At 40.7% G+C, this 27221-nt stretch overlaps 1 protein-coding gene across 5 annotated transcripts in view; it reads left to right on the top strand.

Moving 5' to 3' along the window:
* The window catches only part of SCN8A (sodium voltage-gated channel alpha subunit 8), a 113782-nt gene that overhangs the window by 21844 nt on the left and 64717 nt on the right, over positions 1 to 27221 (top strand). For 3 of the 5 annotated variants that reach the window (XM_061204670.1, XM_061204667.1, XM_061204666.1), the window contains exons 2-10: positions 3225 to 3343; positions 5272 to 5361; positions 6016 to 6144; positions 8035 to 8126; positions 18127 to 18348; positions 19322 to 19385; positions 21148 to 21289; positions 23175 to 23381; positions 24240 to 24533. In XM_061204670.1, coding sequence (XP_061060653.1) covers positions 3225 to 3343; positions 5272 to 5361; positions 6016 to 6144; positions 8035 to 8126; positions 18127 to 18348; positions 19322 to 19385; positions 21148 to 21289; positions 23175 to 23381; positions 24240 to 24533 — 1359 coding nt within the window. Of the gene's footprint in view, positions 1 to 3224; positions 3344 to 5271; positions 5362 to 6015; positions 6145 to 7786; positions 7879 to 8034; positions 8127 to 18126; positions 18349 to 19321; positions 19386 to 21147; positions 21290 to 23174; positions 23382 to 24239; positions 24534 to 27221 lie in introns of all 5 variants that reach the window. The other 2 variants (XM_061204671.1, XM_061204668.1) reach the window with 1 other exon arrangement.

Genomic DNA, 27221 nt, shown 5'->3' with positions numbered 1-27221 from the left:
GGATGCTCTTGTAAATGGAGTTGTTTTCTTTCTTTTTTTTTCTTTTTATAATTTTTAAAACATTTATTTATTTAATTTATTTTTGACTGTGTTGGGTTTTCGTTGCTGTGCGCGGGCTTTCTCTAGTTGCTGCGAGTGGGGGCTACTCTTCATGGCGGTACACGGGCTTCTCATTGCGGTAGCTTCTCCTGTTGCGGAGCACGGGCTCTAGGCGTGCAGGCTTCAGTAGTTGTGGTATGCGGGCTCAGTAGTTGTGGTTCGCAGGCTCAGTAGTTGTGGCTCACAGGCTCTAGAGTGCAGGCTCAGTAGTTGTGGCACACGGGCTTAGTTGCTTTGCAGCATGTGGGATCTTCCTGGACCAGGGCTCGAACCTGTGTCTCCTGCATTGGCAGGTGGATTCTTAACCACTGAGCCACCAGGGAAGCGCCATAGCATTGTTTTCTTAATTTCATTTTCAGATTGTTTATTGCTAGTATATGGACATACAACTGATTTTTATATGTTGGTCTTGTGTCTTGGAACCTTGCTGAACTTGTCTATGAGCTCTAATAGTTTTGTGTGTGTGTATTCCTTAGGGTTTTCCACATATGAGATCATTTCATCTGCAAATAGAAATAGTTTTACTTGCTTAATTGGCTTGTCTAGAACATCCAGTACAGTGTTGAATGGAAGTGGTGAGAGTGGAATCCTTGTTCCTCGTTTTAGGGAGAAAGCTTTTAGTCTTTTAACATTAAAAATGATGTTAGCTGTGGATTTTTCATAGATGCCCTTTATCAGGTTAAGGAAGTTCCCTTCTATTTCTAGTTTGTTGAATGTTTTTATTATGAAAGAGTATTGGATTTTGTCAAATGTTTTTTCTGCATCTATTGAGATGATCTTGCAGTAATTATGCTTTATTTTATTAATATGTTGTATTACATTGATTGATTTTCATATGTTAAATCATCTTTGCATTTCTGGGATAAATCTCACTTGGTCGTGGTGTATAATCCTTATTTTATATGCTACCAGATACTGTTGGCTGGTATTTTGTTGAGGCTTTTTGTATCTATATTCATAAGGGATATTAGTCTATAGTGTTCTTTTCTTGTAATGTCTTTGTATGGTTTTGTATCAAGGCAATACTGACCTTACAGAATGAGTTGGGAAGTGTGTTCTTTTCTTCTATTCTTTGGAAGAATTTGTGAAGGATTGGTGTTAATTCCTCTTTAAACATTTGGTAGCATTCATCAGAGAAGCCATCTGGTCCTGGGCTTTTCTTTGTGAGGGTTCATTTTTTTAATGCAAGGTGCAGAAGAGTGTCTATGGTAGAATCCCATTTGAGAGAGAGAGAGAGAAGGAGAGTCTTTTTAAGGCTGTATTTATGTTATATTAACACACAAAAGTTTTGAAAAGATATACAAGCAGCAAAGTTTATCGTTGGGTAATGAGATGGAACTTGTCTTCTCTTCCTTTTTTTATGATTATGAACATGTATTGCTTTAAATTAAAAAACAGAACAAAAACAAAAACCTATTTAAAATGGCTAGCATTTGACCATTTGCTTTTTTCACCTGCACGGTGAGATGCTAGGGCTGTGTACTTGCCACTGACCTTGTGTCCTTAGGAACTCAGTCTAGTAGGCCCCTACATCTCTCTCCAGCTTCACCGTCTGCTGCTTCCCCTCTCTATTTTATCCTCCGTCAACACTGAATTACTTATCAATTCCCTGAAAACACCCACAGTTCTGTGCTACTGTGCCTTTGTAATCCTATGCTGGTCCCTTTCCTTGCCAACCCTTCCTCCTTTATCTGCCCAATTAATCTCTCTTAATCTCCGCTTATCCTTTAAAACCCCTGCCAAATGTTTAGTTACCTGCCTTTGTGAACACCTCCCAGCCCACTCTCTTCCCTTGCATTTCCCACCCAAGGGGGGAAAAATCTCTCTCTCCTGCCTCATACATTACGCATATTTTTGTTACTGAACTTTGTGTTTACCCTGCATCATAATTACTAGTTCACATATATGTCTTCCCTAAAAGTGCAATTTTAGTCAATCTTGTATCCAAGGAGCTTAGCACAATGCTTGGCACAAAACATGCTCAAAATGATTTTAATTGAATTGAATTCATGCGACAGGAAAAGGCATTCTGGGTAGGATGAGCAATGAGAGCCAAGACCAAAGTTTAAATTACTATAACCTGTACTCGTTTGGCAAGACAGGAGGATTCATGCCAGGAGTGTAGTTGAATGATTTTGGCAAGGCTGATAATGGAGGCTCTTAAAAGCCAGACAGAGTAGACTTGGTAGGTAAATACTGGTGGAATGAAGAACCCTCCTCACCTCCTTTGAGTTTTTGCTCAAATCTCTCTTCTCAGTAGGCTTACCCTGACCACCTGAGAGGGATAGACTCGGAGTTTGGGGTTGATAGATGCAAACTATTACATTTAGAATGGATAAACAATAGGGTCCTATTGTGTAGCATAGGGAACTATATCCAATCTCATGGGATAAACCATAATGGAAAAGGAAAGACTATTTAAAAAAAAAAGAATGTGTATATGTGTATAACTGAGTCACTTTGCTGTACAGCAGAGATGGGCACAACATTGTAAATCTACTATACTTCAAAAAAAAAAAACCCAAACCTGTCATCTCTCCATTCACCCCATCCCCTGACCCCTGCACTCTAGAGCTGCCTTTCCCTGATCTTCTTCCTTTTTCCATAGCACTTATCACATTCGGTGTAATTTACTTACTCATTATGTTTTTTATTTATTATCTGTCTCCCCCCCTTAGAATATAAGCTCCTCACACTAGGGTAGCCTTGTTTACTGATATTTCCCAAGCACCTAGATCGGTGCCTGGCATATAGTAGGCACTGAGTAAATATTTGTTGAGTGAATGAATCCTAAATTAATAAACTTAAGTATCTTGTCCAGAGCTGGCATAAAATAGTTTATGTATAATTCAAATGTCTTGTTTCTGAAAGGAAAGTTTATACTGTAAAACTGCTAAGATAGTGTCATCTATTTGTAATGTAATCTGGGGCAGGGCGGGGGGAGGGAGGTGAGGGAAAGAGGTTTCTCTTGTCTTAATATTGCCTGAAGGTTTCTTGCCCTAGAGACCAAACTGGGAAGTAAAACTTACAAGTACATTTGAGTTTATTTCTTGCCTAGAAAAATGTTGTTTCATGTGATGATTAATTCCCATGCTTTAATAATTTCTCTCTCTCTTTTTCCACAGACCTTTGTAGTATTAAACAGAGGGAAAACTCTCTTCAGATTTAGTGCCACGCCTGCCTTGTACATTTTAAGTCCTTTTAACCTGATAAGAAGAATAGCTATTAAAATTTTGATACATTCATATCCTTTTCTGTGAATGTGGAGTGAGTGCAGCAGTTGCATGGTCGCTGGTGTGTGTTTCTGAATGTGGACAACTTAATTGTATAGTAAGTATTTTACCAATAGTGTAGGTGACTGTCCCACCAGTTAGAAGTTTTAAGAGTGACTTCTGCTGAGTCCTGAGCTGAGCTTCAGCAAATCCTTTTTTCTTAGGATGATGTCATGGGAGTCTGGAATTCTGTGGATATCATTAAGAGCGACAAATTAAGATGGTAACCTTTTACTGAAGTCTTACTTTTTAAAGCACTCAGACTTCAAGAGTTAGATTATTCAGCTTTTTATATATTAAAGTCCATATTAGAATTTTTGAAAAGCTACTTCTTGAGTTACAGATAATTGAATGAGTGTTTTAGAGATCTGCCTTGAATATTTTTGATTTCTTGAACAGTGAGCTTAGAAAGTATCTAAGATAGTTTCTCAGATTAAATGGCCTCCTTGGTACAGAGGTTTAGATCTAGACTGCAGGATTGTTATGACTCTGTTTTGGTATTCTTGCTCCCCTTAAACAGAAAATGCCAATTCATTCATGTGGCTTGACTTTTATGTCTTATTAATATCGGAGAGTATATGACAGATGAAAAATTATGTGATGGGGTTAGTAACTTTGCATAGTGACTTTAAACTTTCATGGTTGGTCTTCAATTTGACAGTACTTAGTCCCATGCTTCAGAGTTTTTGTACCCTCCAAGTAGGATGAGGAAACCAGCAGTTGCTACTTTGTAAATAGGTTTGCTAAGCTTTTGCACATTTTATTAACAGTAAGAGTTTAGCAACCTGGTCTGGAATCTTCGGTTTACAAGCAACATAGACCTGAAATCTAAAGGTTTATAAGTAAATAAATAATTTACAATGGACTTCTTCCCTTTTTGTTGGATCAGAAGATGGTGTTTTTTCTCTTCTAGCCAGAACATGTTATTATTCCCTGAAGAAAAATACAGCTGTAGTGAAGAAAAAAATCCAGCTGTAAGAAGTAGTTTTTCTTTTTAAAACTCCACTAATAGAATGAAGATAGTGAATGCCATTAGCAAGAGAGAGTGAATTAGCAACAAATGAGATATGGCTTCTGTGCTTATTAAAGTGACAGTTTGAATTTGAGTAACTCATATTGACCTGAAGCAGTTTAATTTTTCTCAGTAGACAAGAACAGGAAGGGCTGAGAAAGATCCTGGATGGAATTAAAATGGCAACAAAATGATTTGCTACCCATAAACATTCCCAGGCACTTTCAGAATGATCAGATGAATTTGCCTCGTTACCTAATTCTTAGGAGTACGGTGGTGCAGATGTCCTTAAAATCCTTACCCAATGTACCATAACTGGTTTCCCAGATTGGACAAATTCAGCATACATTGACTGTTGCCTTGCCCCACAAGAACAATCAGACCTTTGGAAGACTATTAAAAAAAAAAAAAATCATTAATGACATGCACATTTCCAAATAATGGGTAATGTAAGATAATTAACAATAAATGACTACTGAATAATATAGATTAGATTTAATTTATTTTCTCATCTGATGACTTTGGCATCTGGTAGACTACAAGATTTCTGGTTATTAGGCAAAGAGGTATTTAGAGGCATAAGTGGTAAGAGGGAGAAATGTTTATCCAAAAGGAGTAGAACAGTGACAGTGCTTTTGAAAGAAAGAGAGTGGCCATCCTGCTGTGTCCACTCACATTCTCTGGCCAGGTGTGGATACACATGGTGGCACTCTGTGTTCATGGTGATGACCAGAGTTTTCATTATCACCTCGCCTTTTCCTCCTCTCTGTGCTTTGTCTCCTGTCAGGTTACTGATTTAATTCCTGTGATACCCAATGCGATATGTGTTTGCTTCCTGAGGATAAAAACTGGCCAGATTTTGTATATTCTCCCTTGACTTTTTTCTACAGTATTTAGCATGATCATTATGTGCACTATTTTGACCAACTGTGTATTCATGACTTTTAGTAACCCTCCTGACTGGTCGAAGAATGTGGAGTAAGTAGCTCATTTATTTATTTTTCTGCCAGCTTGTTTTAAATATTTTTAGTCACTGAATCTTGCACTGCACAGCTTATGCATCAAGGAAGAAAATTATTGCCCATTTTTCATGTCACAAAGATGTGTGAGGATACATGTGGAATTTAAGAAATATCCTTAGAAGTCAACTCTTTTAGAAAGAGAAAGTATGCCCTGGAAGTTACTACTCATCACCTCTGCCCTTTCCTATGTTAGCCAATGCTTTGACTTGCTGCCCCATCACCATCTTGTACCCTCAGTTCCTGATGATACTGCCTTCTTCTCCAACATTAGCTTTCCCTTTCTTTTTGACTTGTCTCAAGTTAAAATTAGCTGTGGAGCCTCCATGCCTGGTTCAAATGATCATGTGCTAGATGGCAATACAGAGTTTTTTCTTTGCAATACCCGTCAGGGCCCAGTGCAACATTCCAGAGTTCTTGGTTTGTGCATTTCAGTAATTTTCATTTGAAACATCCCTTTCTCTTCCTCACTTCCTTTCTGCTGCATTGGCTGTGTTCTTTCTGTTTTGTCTCTGATAGTTGAAGCCAACAGTCGGCAAGTGTTATCTTAAAAGATTCATTTAAAGTTTCTGTCTGTTCAGAAATTACCTCAAGATATCCATTTCTTTGACAGGTACACGTTCACAGGGATTTATACATTTGAATCACTAGTGAAAATCATTGCAAGAGGTTTCTGCATAGATGGCTTTACCTTTTTACGGGATCCGTGGAACTGGTTAGATTTCAGTGTCATCATGATGGCGTAAGTTCTCTGCTTACTTTATTGGTGTTCTGGGTGTGATTATGTATGTGTGGTTGTACTCTTGGGTGTGTTTGTATGACAGTTTGTAAGTGTGAGGTTGTGGGCTTAGTTGTATGAGGAATTAATGGATAACCATGTAAGGTGGTATGAACTTATGCCTATGATTCTTGCTTATGAGGGCCTCTTGTGGTTCAGGAAGTGACAGCATGTATATATGGGAGATGGTGAGCAGAGGCTTTGCAGCTGGGAGAGAAAGTAGGAAGTGATTTCCCATTGACACTCCCTCATATTTTATTTTCCCCTACAACATTGACCAGGGGTCGCACAATTATCACTAGGCGGCCTCTGTGAAGACCTCAGATTTTTTAGGTGTAAACCTTAGGCTGGAACTCAGTGTCCTGGGTATGTTATATCACATGTAATTTCATGAGGCTATCCACATGTTGCAGAATTCAGAGCATATTTTAGAGTCAAAACATGAGCCAAGTATCCAATCTGGTCACTTCGTAAAGAATTACTGACCAGAGCTTCAAACTATTATTAGTAGGGAACAGTGTAACACCACATTGGTATGCTAGGGTAATTTGTGTTGTTTTAACAATGAAAATGTATCTCTTTGGGAAGTTTAGCTGGTGATAGAAGAGTTATAGCAGACTTTATTTTTATTTTCAGGTTGGGAAAGTACTTTGTGGTTTGGTAGGGGGTAAGTGTGTTGTATAGATTGTGTGTGTTTATGTGTATGCACACAGACGTGTAAGAAATTGAGTGCATTTGTATATGTATGGGTCTGAACATCAGATAGAAAAATGTATGTCAACTATAAAGTGTGAATGAATGATATGCATTGAATATTTGAAACTGGAACTTTGACTTTCTGTTATATAAGACAATTTCTAGCTTTCCAGCATTATGAATACACATTGGTGTTCATTTAAAATTTAAGTGTCCTTGCTAGGCACAGAGCTGGTGAGCACTTAACACAATATTGGCACTTAACACAGTGCCACAGTGCCACATTGGCACTTAAATGAGCACTTAACACAATATTGGCTCTGATCCCATGATCTAGATTTTTCCTGAGCCCTGTTTTTGTATGTCATGGGCTAAAACTTCATCTGTAGGCATGACTGCAAAGATATGCATACAACTCTTAGATAAATCATTTATCTAAGAGTTTTTAGGCAGAGATTTTAGGCATTTTTGCCATTGTCAACTAGGGAGTTATTTTAATGTAGATTTGTTTTTATGAGACTCCTGTTGCAGAAATTTGTCTCCTTTTCCTAAGAAATTGTTCATAAAACTTGGAGACATAAGCCTTTGAATACCTCCTGGCCTTCCTTTTTACTAAAAAAAAATGAATGGACTAAGTAGTCATTCTGACTGGGATCTGCACATCACAATGCTGAGGAAGAAAGAAAGCCCTAGGAACCTTCTGGTGGTATCACTTCTTTCAAATACACTTTTGAATTCTCCTTGCCCAATTGAAAAAAAAATGTGTTCCTTAAATGTTTATATTTTGAAACTTTTCTTTTTCAAGGAAATAAATGAAATCATAGCTTGTATATAAGACCCTTTCTTACCCCCATTTTCAAACCCTCGCCCAGTGGTACCATTACAAGTTAACTTTGGTTTGATTCTGCAGGTATATAACAGAGTTTGTAAACCTAGGCAATGTTTCAGCTCTACGCACTTTCAGGGTACTGAGGGCTTTGAAAACTATTTCGGTAATCCCAGGTAAGATGGCCCGGGGTTGGTGTTAGGTGTTGGGTTAGGGCCCTGACGTGACGTATTGTACTTTTTGTTTTGTTGTGGTTTTGTTTTTTTCCTTTGGTGTTTGTGTTTGTGTCCGTGTTTGTCATTTGTGTCTGTGCGTGACCTCCCTTACTACAGATATGTGACAGAGTTTGTGGACCTGGGCAATGTCTCAGCGCTGAGAACATTCAGGGTTCTGCGAGCTTTGAAAACTATCTCTGTAATTCCAGGTGAGAAAATTTAAACACAAGACTGACTTTGCCTCATCTCCTCTTTCTCCTCCATTCATTTTGTCCACCACATTCTGGAGCGGCATCAGCACAGCTGATATGGCCTTGCATTCCGCATGTTTTTCCTGGGAGACGTTCTCTGGAATGGCTCTTTGGTCCTTAGGCAGTATCTCTGACAGTGCTTGCTAGGCATGCAGCCCCCATTCCATCCATGCTTTGAAAAAGCACGTGCTTAAGAATCACTTGCATCTTACAATATCTGAAAGAATTGTCACGGAGCTAGCTGTCTCTTTGAATATAGATCATTTGCTTCCTAGCCTCATGGAATTACAGTAATTTTAACATTCACCATCATTCCATTGCTTATGATTTCTAGGCTTCCTATCGCATGGTTTGCTGATGGGATGTTATTCGAAGAATTGTACTTTTATTGTTACTGTGTTAATGGACTTATTTAATCACAGAAGAGACCTTACCCAGTTAACTAGTCCAGTGTTCCAGACAAATTTAAGAGCCTGAACTTGAATAATCACTGTCTATCACATTCTGTTGCTGTCTGTTTCACTAGAATAAGAACCAGTAGACATCTACTACATATATATTCAGAGACCATTCTCAAACATAAATCCCAGTGAAAGCTTATGCAGGTGCTGTTAAAAATAAAGTCAAAGGTAAGATAAGATACGTCTAAACATGTGGGCAAACAAAAAAGTACAGAAACTTCATAAGAAAAAAAAAAAAAAGGAATCCGTGGGTGGTTGAGAGGTAGTTGATTGACAATCTCTCTAAAATTTTTGCCTTTTTTTTTCTTGGTTCTGGTTGAGCTAGCTCAGTGGTTCTTAACCTTTTGAAGGTTTTGGATCCTTTTGAGAATCAGATGAAAGGTCACAGGCACCACCCCCCCACACCAAAGCCCATCTGTGGCCCCCAGGTTGAGATCCATTAATTTAATTCAAATCCTTTCTACCAGGTAATAACTGTTTTTCTAAAGACCAATCTTGAAATCTGGAAGGAAAGATATTATAGTTAGTCTGCTAACTAAAATATTGTTGGCAGAAATGTGGCAGAAGTCAAGACTACGTTGTTGCTGGTTCGACTTTGGTTATGTTCAGGAGTTTTCAGGGAAGACTCCCAAGAGGCTTTCCACTGCAGTTTTGTAGAAACAGGGACACGAAGAACAGAGGCATCCTATTCCTGGCATCACGTGGCTCTTCTCCTTGCGGCTGAACCAAAAATAATTCCTCTTTTCCCCTTTTCAACACGTTATCTAGATATCAGATGCAGAGAGAGGGAAGCACAGAGGTAGAATCCCAGAGAGGGAAGACTTAGAATGTAGCTTACTGAGAACCTCAGGAAGGTAAACCTCAAGTTTCTCCATTTACAGATTTGGGCTATGAAGCGGGCCAGTAAATTATGGCCCTATTAAAAATGAATTCCAAGCTTCCCTGGTGGCGCAGTGGTTAAGAATCCACCTGCCAATGCAGGGGACATGGGTTTGAGCCTTGGTCCGGGAAGATCCCACATGCCGCGGAGCAACTAAGGCCATGCGCCACAAGTACTGAGCCTGCGCTCTAGACCCCGCAAGCCACAACTACTGAGCCCATGTGCCACAACTACTGAAGCCTGCACGCCTAGAGCCCGTGCTCTGCAACAAGAGAAGCCACCGCAATGAGAAGCCCGTGCACCGCAACAAAGAGGATCCCCAGCTCGCCGCAACTAGAGAAAGCCCGCATGCAGCAACAAAGACCCAACGCAGCCAAAAATAAATAAATGAATAAATAAATAAATAAATAAATTTATTTATTTATTAAAAAAAAAAATGAATTCCTTGGGACTTCCCTGGTGGTCCAGTGGCTAAGACTCGGTGCTCCCAGTGCAGGGGGCCTGGGTTTGATCCCTGGTCAGGGAACTAGATCCCACATGCCACAACTAAGAGTTTGCATGCCACAACTAAAAGATCCCGTGTGCCGCAACTAAGACCCAGTGCAGCCAAATAAATAAATGTTTTTAAAAAATGAATTCCTTTATTTTTAACAATGGTAGCTTACTCCTTATCAACCAGAGGCTGGGTGTCAGTTGGAGTATATTCTCCTTGGCAAAAAACTATAACCCTGACTTATCAAGGTTTAGTTCCTAGCCATTTCAAATCTGTTTGACAGCTCATTCTCTAGGCAGCTTCATGAAGCTTGTTGATGGCAGCCTAACCCTTAGGCAGGCCTTGTCTTATTTTTTTTTTTAAGACATCTGTACCACCAAATCTTTACTTTCATTTTTCCTTTGGTCTCTTTCCTCCTCTGGCCTCTTTAAAATATGATCCCATGTTTTCTGCTCACTTCCCCCAGCGTACTCCGCAAGGCATCTGTCTCTTTATGTTCTTGTGATCTCAAAACTTCTCTTCCAGAATTAAATTGGAAAGCTGCGTTCTGCTCACTAACTAGGGCAGCAGATGCTGTCTCTGCTCCAGCTCTTAGCCTCTGTCTCTGTCTCTGCTGTATGATTAACTTCTGACCACAGCATTTCTGCAAGATAACTCTTGACTGATGTCATGTAATTTATCCTTATTACTTTAGCTTTATAGATATATATTCATGTCTAGTTTTACATTCTGTATTACAAATATATATTTATAAGCACAGTGCCTGGCCCATAGTAGTCCTCCATAAATGATTTTAGCAGTAGCAATTATAAAGAAGAAACCTAAACCCAAAGAAAGGGTTTGTATGAAGATTTAGACACCAGCTTCACAGTTTGAAATAGATTCCTGGATTCCTATTTCTAGAAGCACCCCCCAACTGAGATGGCTTTGGGAGGCTTTGGAAAATAACTTTAAGGGGTAGTAAAGCCAATAATAGATGACTATCAGTGAATGGTATAATTGATACTTGAATTAAAGTGTGACTTTTAATCCCAAGTCCTTTTGCTCCCCATTCTACTTGTAGAAGGCTATTGCCTTGTTCCTACCTGCCTGTTACCCAGGTCTCCTTCCCAGGTGGTAACACCAGTGTATGAGACAGTAGACCTGGGCCCTTCTTCACTGGAAATCTAAGTCATTTTGACTCCACAGTTATAGAGTTGGGCCATAGTTCCCTCTGAGTAAAAGCCATTGCTTTGGGTACCAAGTTTTCTCATAGGCCACTTCAGTGGAATTGTTGCTTTCTTTTGCCTTTTCCTGCTCCCAGTTTGATGATAGGCTTTTGCCGAAGCTGCCAAAAACAGGAGTGAGAGCAGCCACAGAACTAACGTGGGACCTGCAAGTTCTCACAGAGCTCTTTATGAGAGTTTTCCCTTTCCTAGAGCACTCACCCTGCTCACCTGGCTGATGCCGTCATCCCTCTTAGCATCTTTGGTATTGATAGATACTCTGAATGTGTCAGGGCAGCCAGGACTCCCTGAAGATTGGAGAGTACAGTGTATCAGTTAGCTCCAGCCTTTTATACAAGAGATGCTTTGATTTAGAGCCTTCTTGTGGCTTAGAAAAGACTAAACTCACATCCTGACCCTTTTTATTTGCCAACTCAAGACCTGGATACCTATCATTCATGGTTTCCCTTCTGCTTCGGCGAACTCAACTTGAAGAACAGTGCCATACAAACTGTGCTGAAAGGGTCAGTTATAGGAAAAGACCCTTTTAATATTTTCTTTGGTCTGGAACTTGCCGCATTCAACTTGACATTGAAGTATTCTGTGGAGAATGTCATATGTCTTAAAACTTTGTTTTCACTTTGTGTTTATCTGGGTACAAAAATGAACTTCTAAGTGACTTTGTCAGAATTTTCATCTCCTGCGTGCTTTGGCCATGAGCCACAGGACTAACATGCCCCCAAGATAGGGTGGACATCTCAAAGAAGGTGTCTCAGGGTTTTCTTAGAGTGTAGCACTTAATGGTGTAAATAAAACCGGTTGGGAGGGCCTCACTGCCAGTCCCTTTTCATTTCCATCATCATTTAAATGGCTCCCCAAAGCACTACTTCTGTTGGTCATTTTGCTCTCTTTAGAGCTGTAATTTCTTGATTATTTTTCTCTTGGATTTGTTATCTCTCTGCTTTCATTTCTGTTACCGCCTCTCTCTCTCTTTACCTGTGGTATCAGATAAGAAGCAGGGAAAATGAGAGGCCCTTCTCCTTCCCACCCCAATATTCACAAAGAAGGTATTTTCTTTAAATGTGCCCATTATGAATGTGGCAATTTCTGCTGCACTGTGAAGGGGGATAGAAAGTGTTTTAAGACTCTATTCAGAGTCATTGTTTCTTTTAAAATATTCTAGTGATTAATCCAGTTGCTTTTGTGTTTCTCCTTTTTCCTTACTGTTTCTCAGGAAAGACAGCTGAAGTTTACCACAGTGGTCCTGAGTGGAGCAATACTGGGGACTCCCAGCCCCCACCTCCCAGCCCCACCTTTGGGAGCTAGTTTAGTTGCGGTCAGACTTTGATACGAATCTGGTCTTGAGTAAATAAATCGAGGGCCCCCCACGTCTCTCCCACATTACTCTTGATCTGAAGAACCTCCAAGAACTGTCACTGTGAGCACTGAATCTGCAGCAGGGAAGGTGACCCGGCATGACTGTACCCCAGGACTTGTCTGGACCGAGCCAGACTTGGGGGCTGGGAGCTGTTCTTCCCCCTGTTGTGACAGCTGCTTGTTACTGCTGTTGAGGCCTGTTCTGATGTTCATTTTGTAGGAGTAGCTCGTGTTGCTTCAAACCAGTTAGATTTCTCAACCTGAACCACAAACTAGGAAAGATAAATTGACTTTATTTATAATCTGGCATCAGCATGGTGGAAGATCTTGATCCCAGTATGCATGGCTGATTTCTCTGGACTTAGCACATAAGCAGGCTTTGTTCATTTGTTCAGGGGATTGCTGGGCATTGGGAAAGGTGACAGGAGGTTCAGAGGCGCCTTTGGACATAGAGCGGAGTAAAATTCTGTGACAGCGGCTTCACCTGCTTCTCAAAATTTCTTAAGTGTCCGACTTCCGGTCTGGTAGCTGACCTTTCTGTACATTGGGTCCAGCTGTCTTTCCTTGTTCTGTAGTAAATCTATTAACTGCTTCTGCTCAGACACATCCCAGGGCTAGTTAACGTTAGCCTCGTCTTCTCGCTGTCCAATTTGCCGCCACGTGGCTTCTGTGTCACACTCTGTTGTGTAGGAGTCATATGAAGGAGCTTTCTGCTCTGTTTCGGATTATTAGTTTTCTTGCTTATTCTGGTATGTGGTGTTGTGAACCAGTCGAGGAAGTAAGACAGTTTATCCTCACAACCAGAACAGTGGCATTCTCCATTCTTGCACGCCTCAGGTCAGAAATTCTACCAGCAACTTCTTACTTTTTTTGACCTGCGTTGCTTGTTGCTGGGGGAGCACTTTTGCTTGGCTGTATTTACTAGTATGTGGCAGCCACTGCTGGCAAGACTATGAAGGTTGAGCTTAAGAAAAGCATTGATGGCGTCATTTCCATAAATTGGCATCAGTGTCTGCAAATATGGTCATTTGCAATTATCAACCCTAATGGAAGGAAGAAGAGTCTTGGCTGAGGCCTGTGTATAATCCAGTAACCATTTACATTTAATATTGCTGAGTAATTGTGTGCCTAACTTCACTTACAGACATTAAGTTACATCACCTTTCTTCTTCCTGTGCCTTCCTCTAATTTTCTCCTAACAATCTGGATGAGAATCTTAGAGAGTAAACTTTTTGGATGGCCATAGTGTTATTTAGTGATCATTTTTGCTTAATTAAGTTTTGTTCCTTTGAGACCCTGTGAAGTATAAGCGGCTGAATACCATTTCCAACTTAAGTCTCTAATTTAACCTTCTTGAAAGCTGAAAGAACTCCACAGAGGAGTTGATCTAAGCCTCAGACTTCAAAGCAAAACACTTGAAAATTTTTTTTTAGCTTTCTGGACTCATGTGTACAGATTTCTTCAGCAGTGGCATCTGGTTTATGGAGAAGAGATGTTGAACCAGCCGATTGTGAGTGTTCAGGTCAATCCCCAGAAAAGTGAGGAGTTCCATGTAGGGTTGGTGTATTATTTGAGCATCTCTGGTTGCAAGTAAAAAGATACAGGAGTACTTCAAGGAAACTAAGGGCTGGAATGCTTTGGGGCTTCTGGAAGCCAGTGAAACCAGAATGCAGAGCCAGAAAGCCCCAGACACCAGGGAGTACCTTGTCTTCATCTTTCTCTTCTCCATGCTCCTATTTCCTTTTTCTATCCCTTAGCATGCTGTCTTGACTTCACAGACATATCCTAATATAATGATAGAATATGGCTACCATTTAGCTCCCAGATTTATATATTATCATTCCCACCACATGAAAAGGCTACTGGACTGTCTCTTGTCCCATTCTATATTCCTGGAGGACAGGATCTAGATTTAGGTCAGGTGTCCATCCTGACATCTAAGTACTAAGAGAAGGTCACTTCCTACAAACAAGGCTGCTGGGAGCCCACCCTTATGGAACAGAAGATAGTTTGAGCTCATAGCCTGGAATTTCCTGTTGTATGGGCTTGGAACTGTCCAAAGAGTTCCCAGCCCAGGAAAATCAGATTAGACTTATGCTAAAATTGTATGTTTTTAAAAATTAATTAATGTCACAAATACATTGGTTTGACTATTTTAAAGTTTTATCCTCTTGTTACTAATACAAATGACAGCTTACAGCTCATTTCTCAATTCATTAAAATAGAAGTAGAAAGGGCCTTGAACTATCATCCAGTAATCACACAGGTGATTGTCTGAACCATTCAGGAGAGATGGCTATATAAGCTCTTCATAAAGAAGTCCAGGAAAAGAAACTTTACAGCCATTCTTCAGTGACCTATTCAACTACTCTTTTTTTTTTTAATTTATTTTTTATTGATGTATAGTTGAATTACAATGTTGTCTTAATTACTGCTGTACAGAAAAGTGACTCAGTTATACATATATATACATTCTTTTCCATTATGGTTTATCAACTACTCTTTTTTAAAAATCACTCTTGGGCTTCCCTGGTGGCGCAGTGGTTGAGAATCAGCCTGCTAATGCAGGGGACACGGGTTCGAGCCCTGGTCTGGGAAGATCCCACATGCCGCGGAGCAACTAGGCCCGTGAGCCACAACTGCTGAGCCTGCGCGTCTGGAGCCTGTGCTCCGCAACAAGAGAGGCCGCGATAGTGTGAGGCCCGCGCACCGCGATGAAGAGTGGCCCCCACTTGCCGCAACTAGAGAAAGCCCTCGCACAGAAACGAAGACCCAACACAGCAATCAATCAATCAATCAATCAATCAATATATATATATCACTCTTTGACTTTGAAAGCAGAACTGTATAATTCTAGGAGCCTAGAATTGACTTATCGACCCAACATACACCTGCCTCAACCCAGCTTTTCTATTCCTTAGCAACTTATTGAAATGAGTTCCAGAACACTGGAACAATTTTTACTTCTTTATAGCTGCCTTTTATTCTGTACTACCAATACCTTCTTACCTAGCTGTGTGATTATGATACAATTTTCCAGGACTTAGGAATAAAAGATTGAAACTTCAACTACTTAATCACGAACAAGTAAATATCTCTGCCCTATTTTTAAAGACTTTTAGAGGGACCTCCCTGGCGGTCCAGTGGTTAAGACTCTGTGCTTCCACTTCAGGGGGCACGGGTTTGATCCCTGGTCGGGGGACTAAGATCCCACGTGCCACAAGGCACAGTTAAAAAGATTTTAAAAAGAAAAAAAAAACAAAACACTTTTAGAGACGATTCTTCAGCTTCTCCTCCACTGCCCACTGCCGGTGCTCCTGTGTTTATGCATGTTGTGTGTATGAGAAAATGAGACTGGGAGGTGACCTTAAGTTTGTTCTGAAACACAGTGGGTCATAAATAGTGGCTGAGCCAGGATCAGAATTCCTACTTTCTGATTCCTGCCTTGTGCTCTTTCTGAACAGCCCTGCGAGGAGACAAGGAATCAGGCCAGAAATGCCTTATTCCTGGAGCCCAGGCAAGCTCTTCCTAATCCCTTTGGTGGCCACAGTCTCCATGGAAGGCCTGCTCTGTGAGCAAACATAAGCCTTTGCACACTGCTGTGTCTCTACAGTCTAACCCTTGGCTCTTTTTTCTTTAATTTCCCTTACATCCCTTTCAGGATATCTGTGTGAGAGGAAAGAAAGCTTCTTATTCATTTACTCTTTCAATAAAGAACTTAAAAACATATTAAGTGTCTGCTTTGTGCCAGGGCTTGTGCTAGGCACAGCATCCATTACCACTATTGGACTCAACTTTGAAAATTCTAGGTAGTCACTTGCAAAATACAGCAAAAGAAGAGTCACGTCCACACCACCCATTAGATCACCATCGTACGAGGTTAGCCATGCAGTGTCATTATCCCATTATCCTGTCTCTTTGAGGAGGGCAACATAGGTATCATAGTGATAGCTAACAAGTATTAAGTACCAGGCACTGTGCTTGGTATTTAACATTCATTATCTTATTTAAACCTCACAACAACCCAGCGAGGTTGATATTTTAAATACCTTTTACAAATGAGTAAACTAAGGTTCAGACAAAAATGGTTAACATTTGATTCATTTATTGTGTGCCAGGTGCTGTGTTAAGTGTTTGTATGAATCATGCTTAATCCTCGCAACAGCCCTATGATATTCTACTCTAATTATCCCCATTTTAAAGATGAAAACACTGAGATCCAAGGAGGTTAGGTTTATTGGTCAGATCACATAAGTAAGTTGTATAACTTGATTAAGATTCGTAATTATCTCCCCAGACTCAGGATTAGAATTAGGATTAGGATTAGGATCAGAGCCAGGATTAGGATTTCTGTAGAATTTCAGTGTGATAGTCTTGTCTTCAGAAGTAGATTAGGGATAAGATCCCTCTCGAGGCCTGTGTGTCAAGGCTCTGTGTCTGCCTGCTGTCCGTCCTGGTGTTTTGGCACCCCGGGAGTGCTCAGTGCTTTCTTGGCCATGTCTTATGGTTAGCTGATGTGTGAGCATGCCCAGGAGAACCACATGTAGACTCAGTCTTGATCCAAACATCACGAACCCACAACCATACTTTTCTTTGCCTCCTATCACTGATCTCTCCCTGTGCAGTTAAGAAATCTGCCTGCAGATTCAAATTTGAACCAGTGGCTTGCATTTAAACCGTCAATTCAAGTGGGTTATATGTTTTTTTTAAGTTTTTAATCTAGGACAGAAAAAAAGGTATATGTGATGCAGAGAAGGTATATTTTTTAGTGGAAAGACAAACCATAAATACTGGATTGATAATGATCAACCTTTTCAATACATTGGCATTTCCAGAGCTCTTGGGAAAATATTATTGTACCTTCTCACTTATTATTGGCTTTTAAACTTACCTGTAGTTCTCTTTCCAAACTGGAAGCCTCCTCAATTCCTGATTTTCTGTTTGTTTATTCAGCTAATATTTACTGAGTACCTTGTGGGCTAAGCCATGCAGATACACCTGTGAACAAGGCAGACATAAGTAACTCTAACCATGACAAATGCTACAGAGGAAGTAAAAGGTGCTATTAAAATAGTAATAGTAGGGGAGGGAGAAGAGTTGTAAAGTCAGGGAAGGCTTTCTGGGGGAATTGCTCTTTAAGCGAGAGTGGAGGATGAATAGGAAACAGGCAGGAGGGACAAGAGAAGGGAAGGAAGCATTCCAGGCAGAGGAAGCAACATGTGTGGCGACACTGAGGCAAGTAAGACCTTGACTCATCTGAGTCGCGGAGAAGCAGTCAGAGACAGGGAGGTACTTCCAGGAAGAAAAGAGCCACATGCTGGAGAAGGGACTTTCTTTTTCAAAAAATATTGACTTAAAAATTGATGCCCCTGGAAGAATTGATAATACCGCTGCCCCATTGTTATTCCCATGGTATAAATGGTGAAGTGGCCGTGCTTCATGGGTGGCCCTGTGGGACTAGGAGCCGTGGCGGAGGGGGGAGGCTGGGGGAAGTGGGGAGGGCCGGGGGATGACTCTGACTCCAGGGGTTCTCTCCCCTCAGGCCTGAAGACCATCGTGGGCGCCCTAATTCAGTCCGTGAAGAAGCTGTCGGATGTGATGATCTTGACAGTGTTCTGCCTGAGTGTCTTTGCCTTGATCGGACTGCAGCTCTTCATGGGAAACCTGCGGAACAAGTGTGTGGTGTGGCCCATAAACTTCAACGAGAGCTATCTTGAAAACGGCACCAAGGGCTTTGACTGGGAAGAGTACATCAACAATAAAAGTAGGTGGCCCCGTCTCTGCAAGTGGGGGAAGAAAAAGTCTTCCGGAAAGGAAGGCCAGGGCTGCTGGAAGGAGCCTTGTGAACTTACTCCCTTCCCTTGAGGTCGGATTATGTTCAGAAGCTCTCAAATATCAGCCCTCTCTCCCTCTCTCTTTCTCTCCCTTTAAAAGCAAAAATGAAACTTTAGATCTTTTCCACACGTACCCCTAAACTTTTGGTTTGAAAATCAGGCTTAGAAACTTGATAAAAATCCTCTTTTCCCTGAGATATTTAAACATTTAGTTTATAGAGTATACCTAGTAAGGTTTCTGAATACTACTTAGACCTTAGGAATCAATCTGGTCTAGTAGTCTCTAAGTAATCATTTGATCCTATTACAGTTAAGGAGTTTTAACAAGTTCATTTCAGGAACCAAGGCACTTGGGTCTTACCCTTAGGGATATTTGGTATAGTAGTACTTCTGTAAGACAATGGGGGGAAGTTAGCAGTATCACTGTTAGTCACTCCTGAGGAAATAAAGGCAGTTAGTACCTACAAGAAAGTGTTGCAAAGGGGATTTCAGGGACACGAAAGGGAAACGTGCCTTCTAATTTAAAATAGGGCATGGTAACTAGCGATCAGTTTATCTTTGGTAGAGAGAAGTTGTAAGGATAGAAGAGTAAAGTGGTGTAAAGGGGTAAAGAACTCAGAAACCTCTTTTTTAGACCCTTTGATTCAAGTGCTAGAACGTGGCATACAGATCTGAAGTACGAGTAGAAGTCAGGTGTCTGTGAAAAGAACATTGCACTAAAGGCTACACAGCAGCACTTTTCATTGTTAAATATATATATAGGAAAATAGTTAATGGGAAAGAATTCTTATCAGGTTTCACTGCTGTCAGAAAAGATTTATATGAGCTAAAATCAATAACTGTTTATTCTCTCATTCACTGAAATCTGCCTTATTCATTTCCTGCCTCATCAAACTTTTCTAGCAAATTTTTACACAGTTCCTGGCATGCTGGAACCTTTACTCTGTGGGAACAGTTCTGATGCTGGGTAAGTAGCTCACCTAATTTTATTCTCCTCCCTTAAAATAATTTGTCAGACAAAAATGGACAATATGTTCTCTTTCTTTGTGCTCATATAGTGGATCCTTAGTGGGCCCGATGTATTGGGTGACTCAGATTTTCTTTCTGTTTTATGTTTGTCCGTCCAAAGTTGACATTTCACTAGTAGGTGAAGGTGTCCATAGTCTCAAGCCAAAATTAAAGATGTAAAATGCTAAAGACAGAAGCTATAACATCAGATATCTTGCCTGTCTCTTGAAGACTCTCCTCATTCTATCCTAACGCAATTAATAAAATATCGAATAAGGACACTGTCTTCATGATAGGTTAGCACCCAAGGTTGACCCAGAATATGCCAGGCCTGACAACGTGGGGGAGGGAAAAGAGTTGCAATGTAATATCTTTTCCCCTTTTTATATTGTGGCAAAATACATGTAACATAAAATTTGGTCTCTTAACCATTTCTACATGTACAGTTCGGTGGTATTAAGTATGCTAATGTTGTTATGCAACCATCACCACCATCCATCTCCAGAACTCTTCATCTTCCTACAGTGAAACTCTGTACCCAGTAACTCCCCATTCTCCCCTCCCCTCAGCCCCTGGTGACCACCATTCTACTTTCTGTCTCTATGATTTTGACCAGTCTAAGTACCTTACTTAAGCAGAATCATACAGTAATTGTCTTTCTGCAACTGGCTTATTTCACTTAGCATAATGTCCTCAGGGTTCATCCATGTTATAGTATATGTCAGAATTTCCTTCCTTTTTAAGGCTGAATAATATTCCATTGTATGTATATATCACATTTATCCATTCATCTGTCAATAGACACTTGGGTCGTTTCCACATTTTAGCTACTGTGAATAATGCTGCGATGAACATGAGTGTACAGCAACAAAGTTTAGTCTTGATTCTGCTACTTTTAGACTTTTGGCAAGCCATTTAACTTATGTGAGCCTCAGCTTCTTCATCTAAAAATGGATTTAATCATGTTCTCACTTTCTCAAAGGGTTATGTAAGGATCCAATTAGATAACATACGTGAAAGTGCTTTGTAAACAGAGGACTATATAAATGTAGGGTGTGGTGTCATTATTTAGAGTATATTGGTAAATACAGGAATTGGTGTTTTAAGATGACATGACGACTAGAAGTTCATTTAATTTCTGTATTGAAGTAGATACTAGAAATTACACTGAAATAAATATCAGGCGAGTCTTAAAGCAGAAGAACTGTTATAATCAAGGTCACTGAAATCCCCAGTATGACATGGTTGTCACAATGGGTGTTAAGAGAATCGAGATGATTAAGAGGAACTTCTAGCCATTTGTCACTTTGGATAGCAGCTAAGTTAAATTTGGTTGAATTGCACATTGATATGAATCTAGGACAGTGATTCTCAAATTTTGGCATGCATAAGAATCATCTGACACGCCCCTTAAAAATACAGATTCATGGATCCCATATCCAGAGCTTTTATTCCTAGGTCTTGGGTAGGACATAGGAATCAACATTTTTCAGGTGATTCTGATCCTAGACTGTCCCCATGACATCATTTTTTGAAAAATTGACCTTGCTACTTTGTTTCTTTCCTCTTTTTCTTTTTTTTAATTCCTGTTTGTTGACCTGTAATAAATAACCATCTATATAGATGGTTATTTATTATCTCCAAGTTCATAGAGATGCCTTACAGCTGATGACTGGATAGGATTACATTGAAAAGCCCTTTGTTTCCCTTTCTTTCCTCAGGCAATGCCCAGAGGGATACCAGTGTATGAAAGCAGGAAGGAACCCCAACTATGGTTACACAAGCTTTGACACTTTTAGCTGGGCCTTCTTGGCATTGTTTCGCCTTATGACCCAGGACTACTGGGAAAACTTGTATCAATTAGTAAGTAATACCTCTTTTTCGAGTGCTACCTCTTTTTCTTTGGTGATAGAATTTACATGAGGATATGTGGGGTTGGGAACATTCTGTGTGAGAGACCTTTGGTGAAGACGTTATATAGGATCTTAGGATGGTATTTCTCAGAGTCAGCTGGTTTACAAAAGTAAGTGAATTCTCCCAGCTCTTGGCCCGGTTTCTTTAATGCTCATCATGTATAGCTGTAGAGGTTCACAGACTTGAGAGCCTCTTGCCTGGCCTGGGAATCTGCCTTCTCTACCTACTTCCTATCATTTCACCAGACCATCTTCAGTATTTCTCCTTTTGGATTTTTGGGCTTAGGGCATCTTTTTAAGAAATATTAAATACATTGTGCAAGGCACTATGCTAGACATTATAAAGATGAGATTTTATCCACAGGGATCTTGGAGCCTAAATATGTCAATGTTTTGAAATTTGTAACACATTTGTATTTGTTCAAGAATGTTGTGACAGATTTTTTTAAAAAGGTCACTACTATTCTGTTGGGCTGCTTTGGTGACTCTGGGCAAGTCATTTAATTTTGCTGGTTGTGGTGAAGTTAGTCTAGGTGACTGCTGAGGGTCTTCCAGTTTAGAGATTCTCTGATGATCCATTGTTTTCCATTTGACTCTGGCATTTGGTAATGCAAGTTAGTTTGAGGGTAAGAAATGTGTTCCCCTCAGGCATGAAGGAAGCTCTTTAAGGGAAGTTTCTTATTCGTATTGCCTAGAATTCTTCTTTTCTGTGGTACAGCCTAGTATTCCCTCAGGATTGAATCTTTCCCATGAAATTTTTGTGACTTATGCTAAGTTTCAATTTGTGATTGAGAAGAACAAAAATGAAAACTAAGTAATAGTGCGTCCCGTGTACGTAACCTAAAACACAATTGTTTTTGATGTCTATTTGCTTGCTCAAGGAATACTCAGTATTCCTTGAGTGTTCCCCAAGGAATACTCTTGGGATCCTCCTTCCTGTTTTCTTTTCCCTCCACTATCCTTTATGTCATATCCCTCTTTAAAAACTCATCCTATGGCAACAGGCTAAGGAAGGATGTCCCTCAAGATAGGGACTTCCTATGACTTGGACCTGATCCCAGAGATGGAATTTGTCTGTTAATGTTCTTTGAGGACCAGTAGATAAATGAACTGAGGTCTTGTATTCATTTCTTCAGACTTGTTTTAGAACCAGCTGACAAAGTCAAATGTAATTCCTAGCCCAGAGCGATTTTTCCTTTAAAAAAAAATTAAGGGGCTTCCCTGGTGGCACAGTGGTTGAGAATCTGCCTGCCAATGCAGGGGACATGGGTTTGAGCCCTGGTCTGGGAGGATCCCACATGCCGCGGAGCAACTGGGCCCGTGAGCCACAATTACTGAGCCTGCGCATCTGGAGCCTGTGCTCCGCAACAAGAGAGGCCGCGATGAAGAGTGGCCCCCACTTGCCACAACTAGAGAAAGCCCTCGCACAGAAACGAAGACCCAACACGGCCATAAATAAATAAATAAATAAATAAATAAAATTTAAAAAAAGAAACATTTAAAAAAAAAAAAAGTAAAAACTTAAAAAAAAAATTAAGCATTTTTCTACGAATGGAGTATATTAAGAGTATTTGGAAGTGGAAGAGGACTTTTTTTGTCATAATGAATGGGACGTACTACCAACATTTACTGTGAGTTGAGGGGAGGGGAGGCCATTTGGCCGTTGGGGATGCTAAGTGTTCCGCAGTGTGAGGAAGTACCACGCGGTGAAGTGCTGTCCTGTTCAAAATGCAGTAGTGCCCCTGCAGAGGAACACCAGCTCGTGAGTTGTTTTCAGCCTGATTCGTTTGACGCAAGCGACTCAGAAAGTGGTCTTTGTCTCTCTGTCTTTACAGACCTTAAGAGCAGCTGGGAAAACGTACATGATCTTCTTCGTCTTGGTCATCTTTGTGGGTTCTTTCTATCTGGTGAACTTGATCTTGGCTGTGGTGGCCATGGCTTATGAAGAACAGAATCAGGCAACACTGGAGGAAGCAGAGCAGAAAGAGGCTGAATTCAAAGCAATGTTGGAGCAACTTAAGAAGCAACAGGAAGAGGCACAGGTTGGTGACCAATTCTTTGCTATGGTCCTTCCTGCCAGATCGTGGTGACTAAGGCCCCACCTGATTGCCATTCCAGTTGATCTTTTTAGGCATCAGTCACTGTCAAATAGAAGTCATTGATCTGATTAAAATAACCCAAGTAACAACTGCAGATGGTCAGTCCAATTATTCCATTGTCTTAATGGCCAAATTGTTTGTGAATATGATCTTTTGTTGAATTTCTCAACTGTTCAGTGTACAACTGCTGTGCTGGCTGGGGAGAAAAAAATGTGGCCAGAGCAATTTATATAATGCTTCATATAAGCATAGCCTTTTTGTTGAGAAAAACATTAGGATCTCCTTCAGAGATTCTCTGTGGTCATAACAAGTCTTGAAAAGAAGATACAGGTAAAATATTAAAGTAAAATTTGAAAAACAAACTTGTGATTCCACCAACACCCTAACACTTTACTTTTTAATCTGTATCCAAATATACATGTATTTTTACATTGTTGGGCCCATAATGTATAGTATAGTTTCTTAGCATTGATTTTCAGAGTTGTCCAAAAAAAGGATCATTTGGTACCAAGGTGGCAGTCACGTTCTTGTCTGAGATACTCAAGAGAATAAATCCCAAAGTTCTCACCATGCCGTTCTGCTCTGATTATGCAAGGCTGTGTACCACGGTACAAATTCAGCTAGGAAAAAGAGATACCAGGCCCCAACCACAGTCTCCTCTGACGGGCTGGCTTTCCTTCCTCCTTTTTTCCCTTTTTCCCCTATCTATGGGAAAGGAAGTGATCTGTACTAATTGCTTGGCTTTGGGTGGCTCCAGTTAATTGCTTCCGATCTGCTCTGTTGCTGTGGCTCCTTTCGTAGGCGGCGGCGATGGCCACTTCAGCAGGAACTGTCTCAGAAGATGCCATAGAGGAAGAAGGTGAAGAAGGGGCAGGCTCTCCCCGGAGCTCATCTGAAATCTCTAAGCTCAGTTCCAAGAGTGCCAAAGAGAGACGTAACAGGAGAAAGAAGAGGAAACAAAAGGAGCTCTCTGAAGGAGAAGAGAAAGGGGATCCTGAGAAGGTGTTCAAGTCAGAGTCAGAAGATGGTATGAGGAGGAAGGGCTTTCGGCTACCAGACAACAGAATTGGGAGGAAATTTTCCATCATGAATCAGGTAAACTCTTTGCGCTGGGTCAAATAAGCCTAAGAAATTTTGGTTTTCCTAATCTCAATTGATTCTCATATTCCCCTTTGGGTTTACGTTTTCCAGACCCATCCCTGCATTCTCAGGCCTACCTCTCCATACCTACACGTTGTTTTCCTTTAGGAGGAAGTGTTACTAAAGGGCTGCCCTGTGCTCTAATCCTGCCCTCCCTTCTCTGCTCTAAAGCTAGCCCTAGGACAACCTGGTCACCTTTGGCAAACTTACTACAGCAGTAAAGTCTGTGTCACAACCAGCAAGCCTTATGTTCTAAAACATCATGAAGAACTTTTCTCCTCTTAGCATCTGAACTTCAGAATTTAGATCAAATACCTCTTTTTAAGAGTTTCATATAATTTTAGGTTAAAAAAAAAAAGTCATGAAACTCTTTAGGTCACCTTATTTGAGTGTGGCAAGTTCTAGTAATTAATTATTCTAGATATATAGTGTCATGCTGATAAATTAGCCTATGATATGTTAAATGCCTTCAGTTTTACCCAACTTTGATAAATCGGGAAACTAAGAGAAAGAGAAGGGAGAGGACTTACAGATAATTATTGAGCATTGTATTACTATAAATTTCATCACATAATGGTATTTTTGGATTTCAGAGAACACCACCAAAATCCAAGTCTTAAGCCATTTAATTCCCCACTTTTTTTTTTTTTTTAAATTTATTTTTGGCTGCATTGGGTCTTCGTTGCTGCATGCAGGCTTTCTCTCGTTTCGGTGAGGGAGGCTACTCTTTGTTGCGGTGCGTGGGCTTCTCTTTGTGGTGGCTTCTCTTGTTGCGGAGCACAGGCTCTAGGCACGCGGGCTTCAGTAGTTGTGGCACACGGGCTCTAGAGCGCAGGCTCAGTAGTTGTGGCGCACGGGCTTAGTTGCTCTGCGGCATGTGGGATCTTCCCGGACCAGGGCTCGAACCCGTGTCCCCTGCATTGGCAGGTGGATTCTTAACCACTGCGCCACCAGGGAAGCCCTAATTCCCCATTATAAAGAACGTTTTGTAAGGTATAGAATAGATTACAGTTCCTGGTTATGGCAGTGTATTCAGTGTCTTTTCTTGTTTCCCAGAGATGATTGATTGTGCCTCTCCCTTACATCTCTCACCTCCCAGTTCAGTCTTTTGCTAGTCCAGTTCATTTTATCACAGCAGAATCTCTCATGTCCATCCCCTTCTTTTTATTCCTATTAATCCTACTTTAGTTCAGACTTTGTGTTACTTTGTTCTACTGCAGTTATCCATTGCAGCTTCGTTCACTCTTGTCTGTCTCTCTCTCCTTTATGTTTTATATATTGTCAGCAGATCACTTCCTAAAACATATCTCTCATTATTCATCACCAAGCATTTATGGAGTGCCTACTGTGTGTCAAGGATTGTGCTAGGTCCTAGAGATTAAAAGGTGGTTAGAACACCATCCCTGCCCTAGGGAGCTTACAGTGTAATGGGGCAACCAGATACATTAAAAAAATTATTTGTGTAATAGCATTGATGATATTATTCCATAATTGAGATACGCTGGGGTGTTTTGGAGGGCACAGATCTATCCCAACCTGGAGGTTCAGCAAAGATTTTCTGGGGAAGATCAATGAAAGATAAACAGGAGTTAGTCAAGTAATGTACATGTGTGTTGGTGAGGGAGCAGTAAGACGGAAGAAAGGACGTTCCAGGTTTGGAAGAAAAGTATGTTCCAGTTTGGACATCCCAAGTTTGAATTGTTTGTTGGGAAACCAAGTAGACACATGGATAGTCAAATGATAGCTCAGGGAAGAGGTCCTAAGCTGAGAGGTGGGGATTGAAACCATGAGACTGGATGAGATGACTCGGAGAGGTTGTGTCAGGTGGAAGAACAGTGGGCCACTGATGTTCACGGGCATCGGAGATGGAGCTCATGGAGGAAAACAAGTGAACGGTCGTTAGAGGTGCTAAGAGAACCGACAGTGCAGTGAGGGCTGGAGAGCACAAGGGTGGGAGAAGGCAGTGGAGTGATCAGTGGATTGAAACTTAACAGAGATGCTTGATGAGATCAGAACTGGAAATGTCCGTTGGATTCGGCAATAGAAGTCACTGAGAACTTGAAAGTTACATTTCAGTCCAGGGTAAGGGTGGATGCCATATTGAGTGGGAAGTAAAGACTTCTCACTCGAACTTCTTTAAAGAATGTGGGTGAAAATAAGCATTTTTATAATCTGTTGGAGAGGAAACCCAGAAGAAGGAGGGTTGGAAGTAAAAATGGAGTAGAATAGAAAAGAAAATAGAACACAGCCTTGGGAGATGTGAAAATAGGTGTAGCCTCTAACAGGAAAGGGGGTACCTTGTCCCCCCCAAAGACACCAGCACAATAGAGGTGGGTGTGTGTGGATAAGTTTGTAGATGGGGAGTAGGAAGTGGAGAAAGATGACACCTGTCAGTCTCTAGTTTTCAATAATGTAGGAAATTAAAAATCTTATCGAAGGAATTGAGAGGTTGAGTCGGGAGGTTGAAGACAATAGTGACAGTTTAGAGTAGTTATTAAGAAGAATGGGAGAGGGAACTCCCCTTTGGGGTGGAATTCATAGCACGCCCCCTCCCCGATGCAGACTCCTTTTTCAGTCTCCAGTCCCTGTGCCCCTTCAAGCACCCTATACTTACACCAGAGTGAACTACTAGATGCTTCTCAT

Source organism: Eubalaena glacialis, chromosome 11 (genome assembly GCF_028564815.1).
Source record: "Eubalaena glacialis isolate mEubGla1 chromosome 11, mEubGla1.1.hap2.+ XY, whole genome shotgun sequence".
NCBI classification, from domain to species: domain Eukaryota; kingdom Metazoa; phylum Chordata; class Mammalia; order Artiodactyla; family Balaenidae; genus Eubalaena; species Eubalaena glacialis.
The sequence above is the reverse complement of the archived record's forward strand: the minus strand, read 5'-3'. Positions and strand labels throughout refer to the sequence as shown.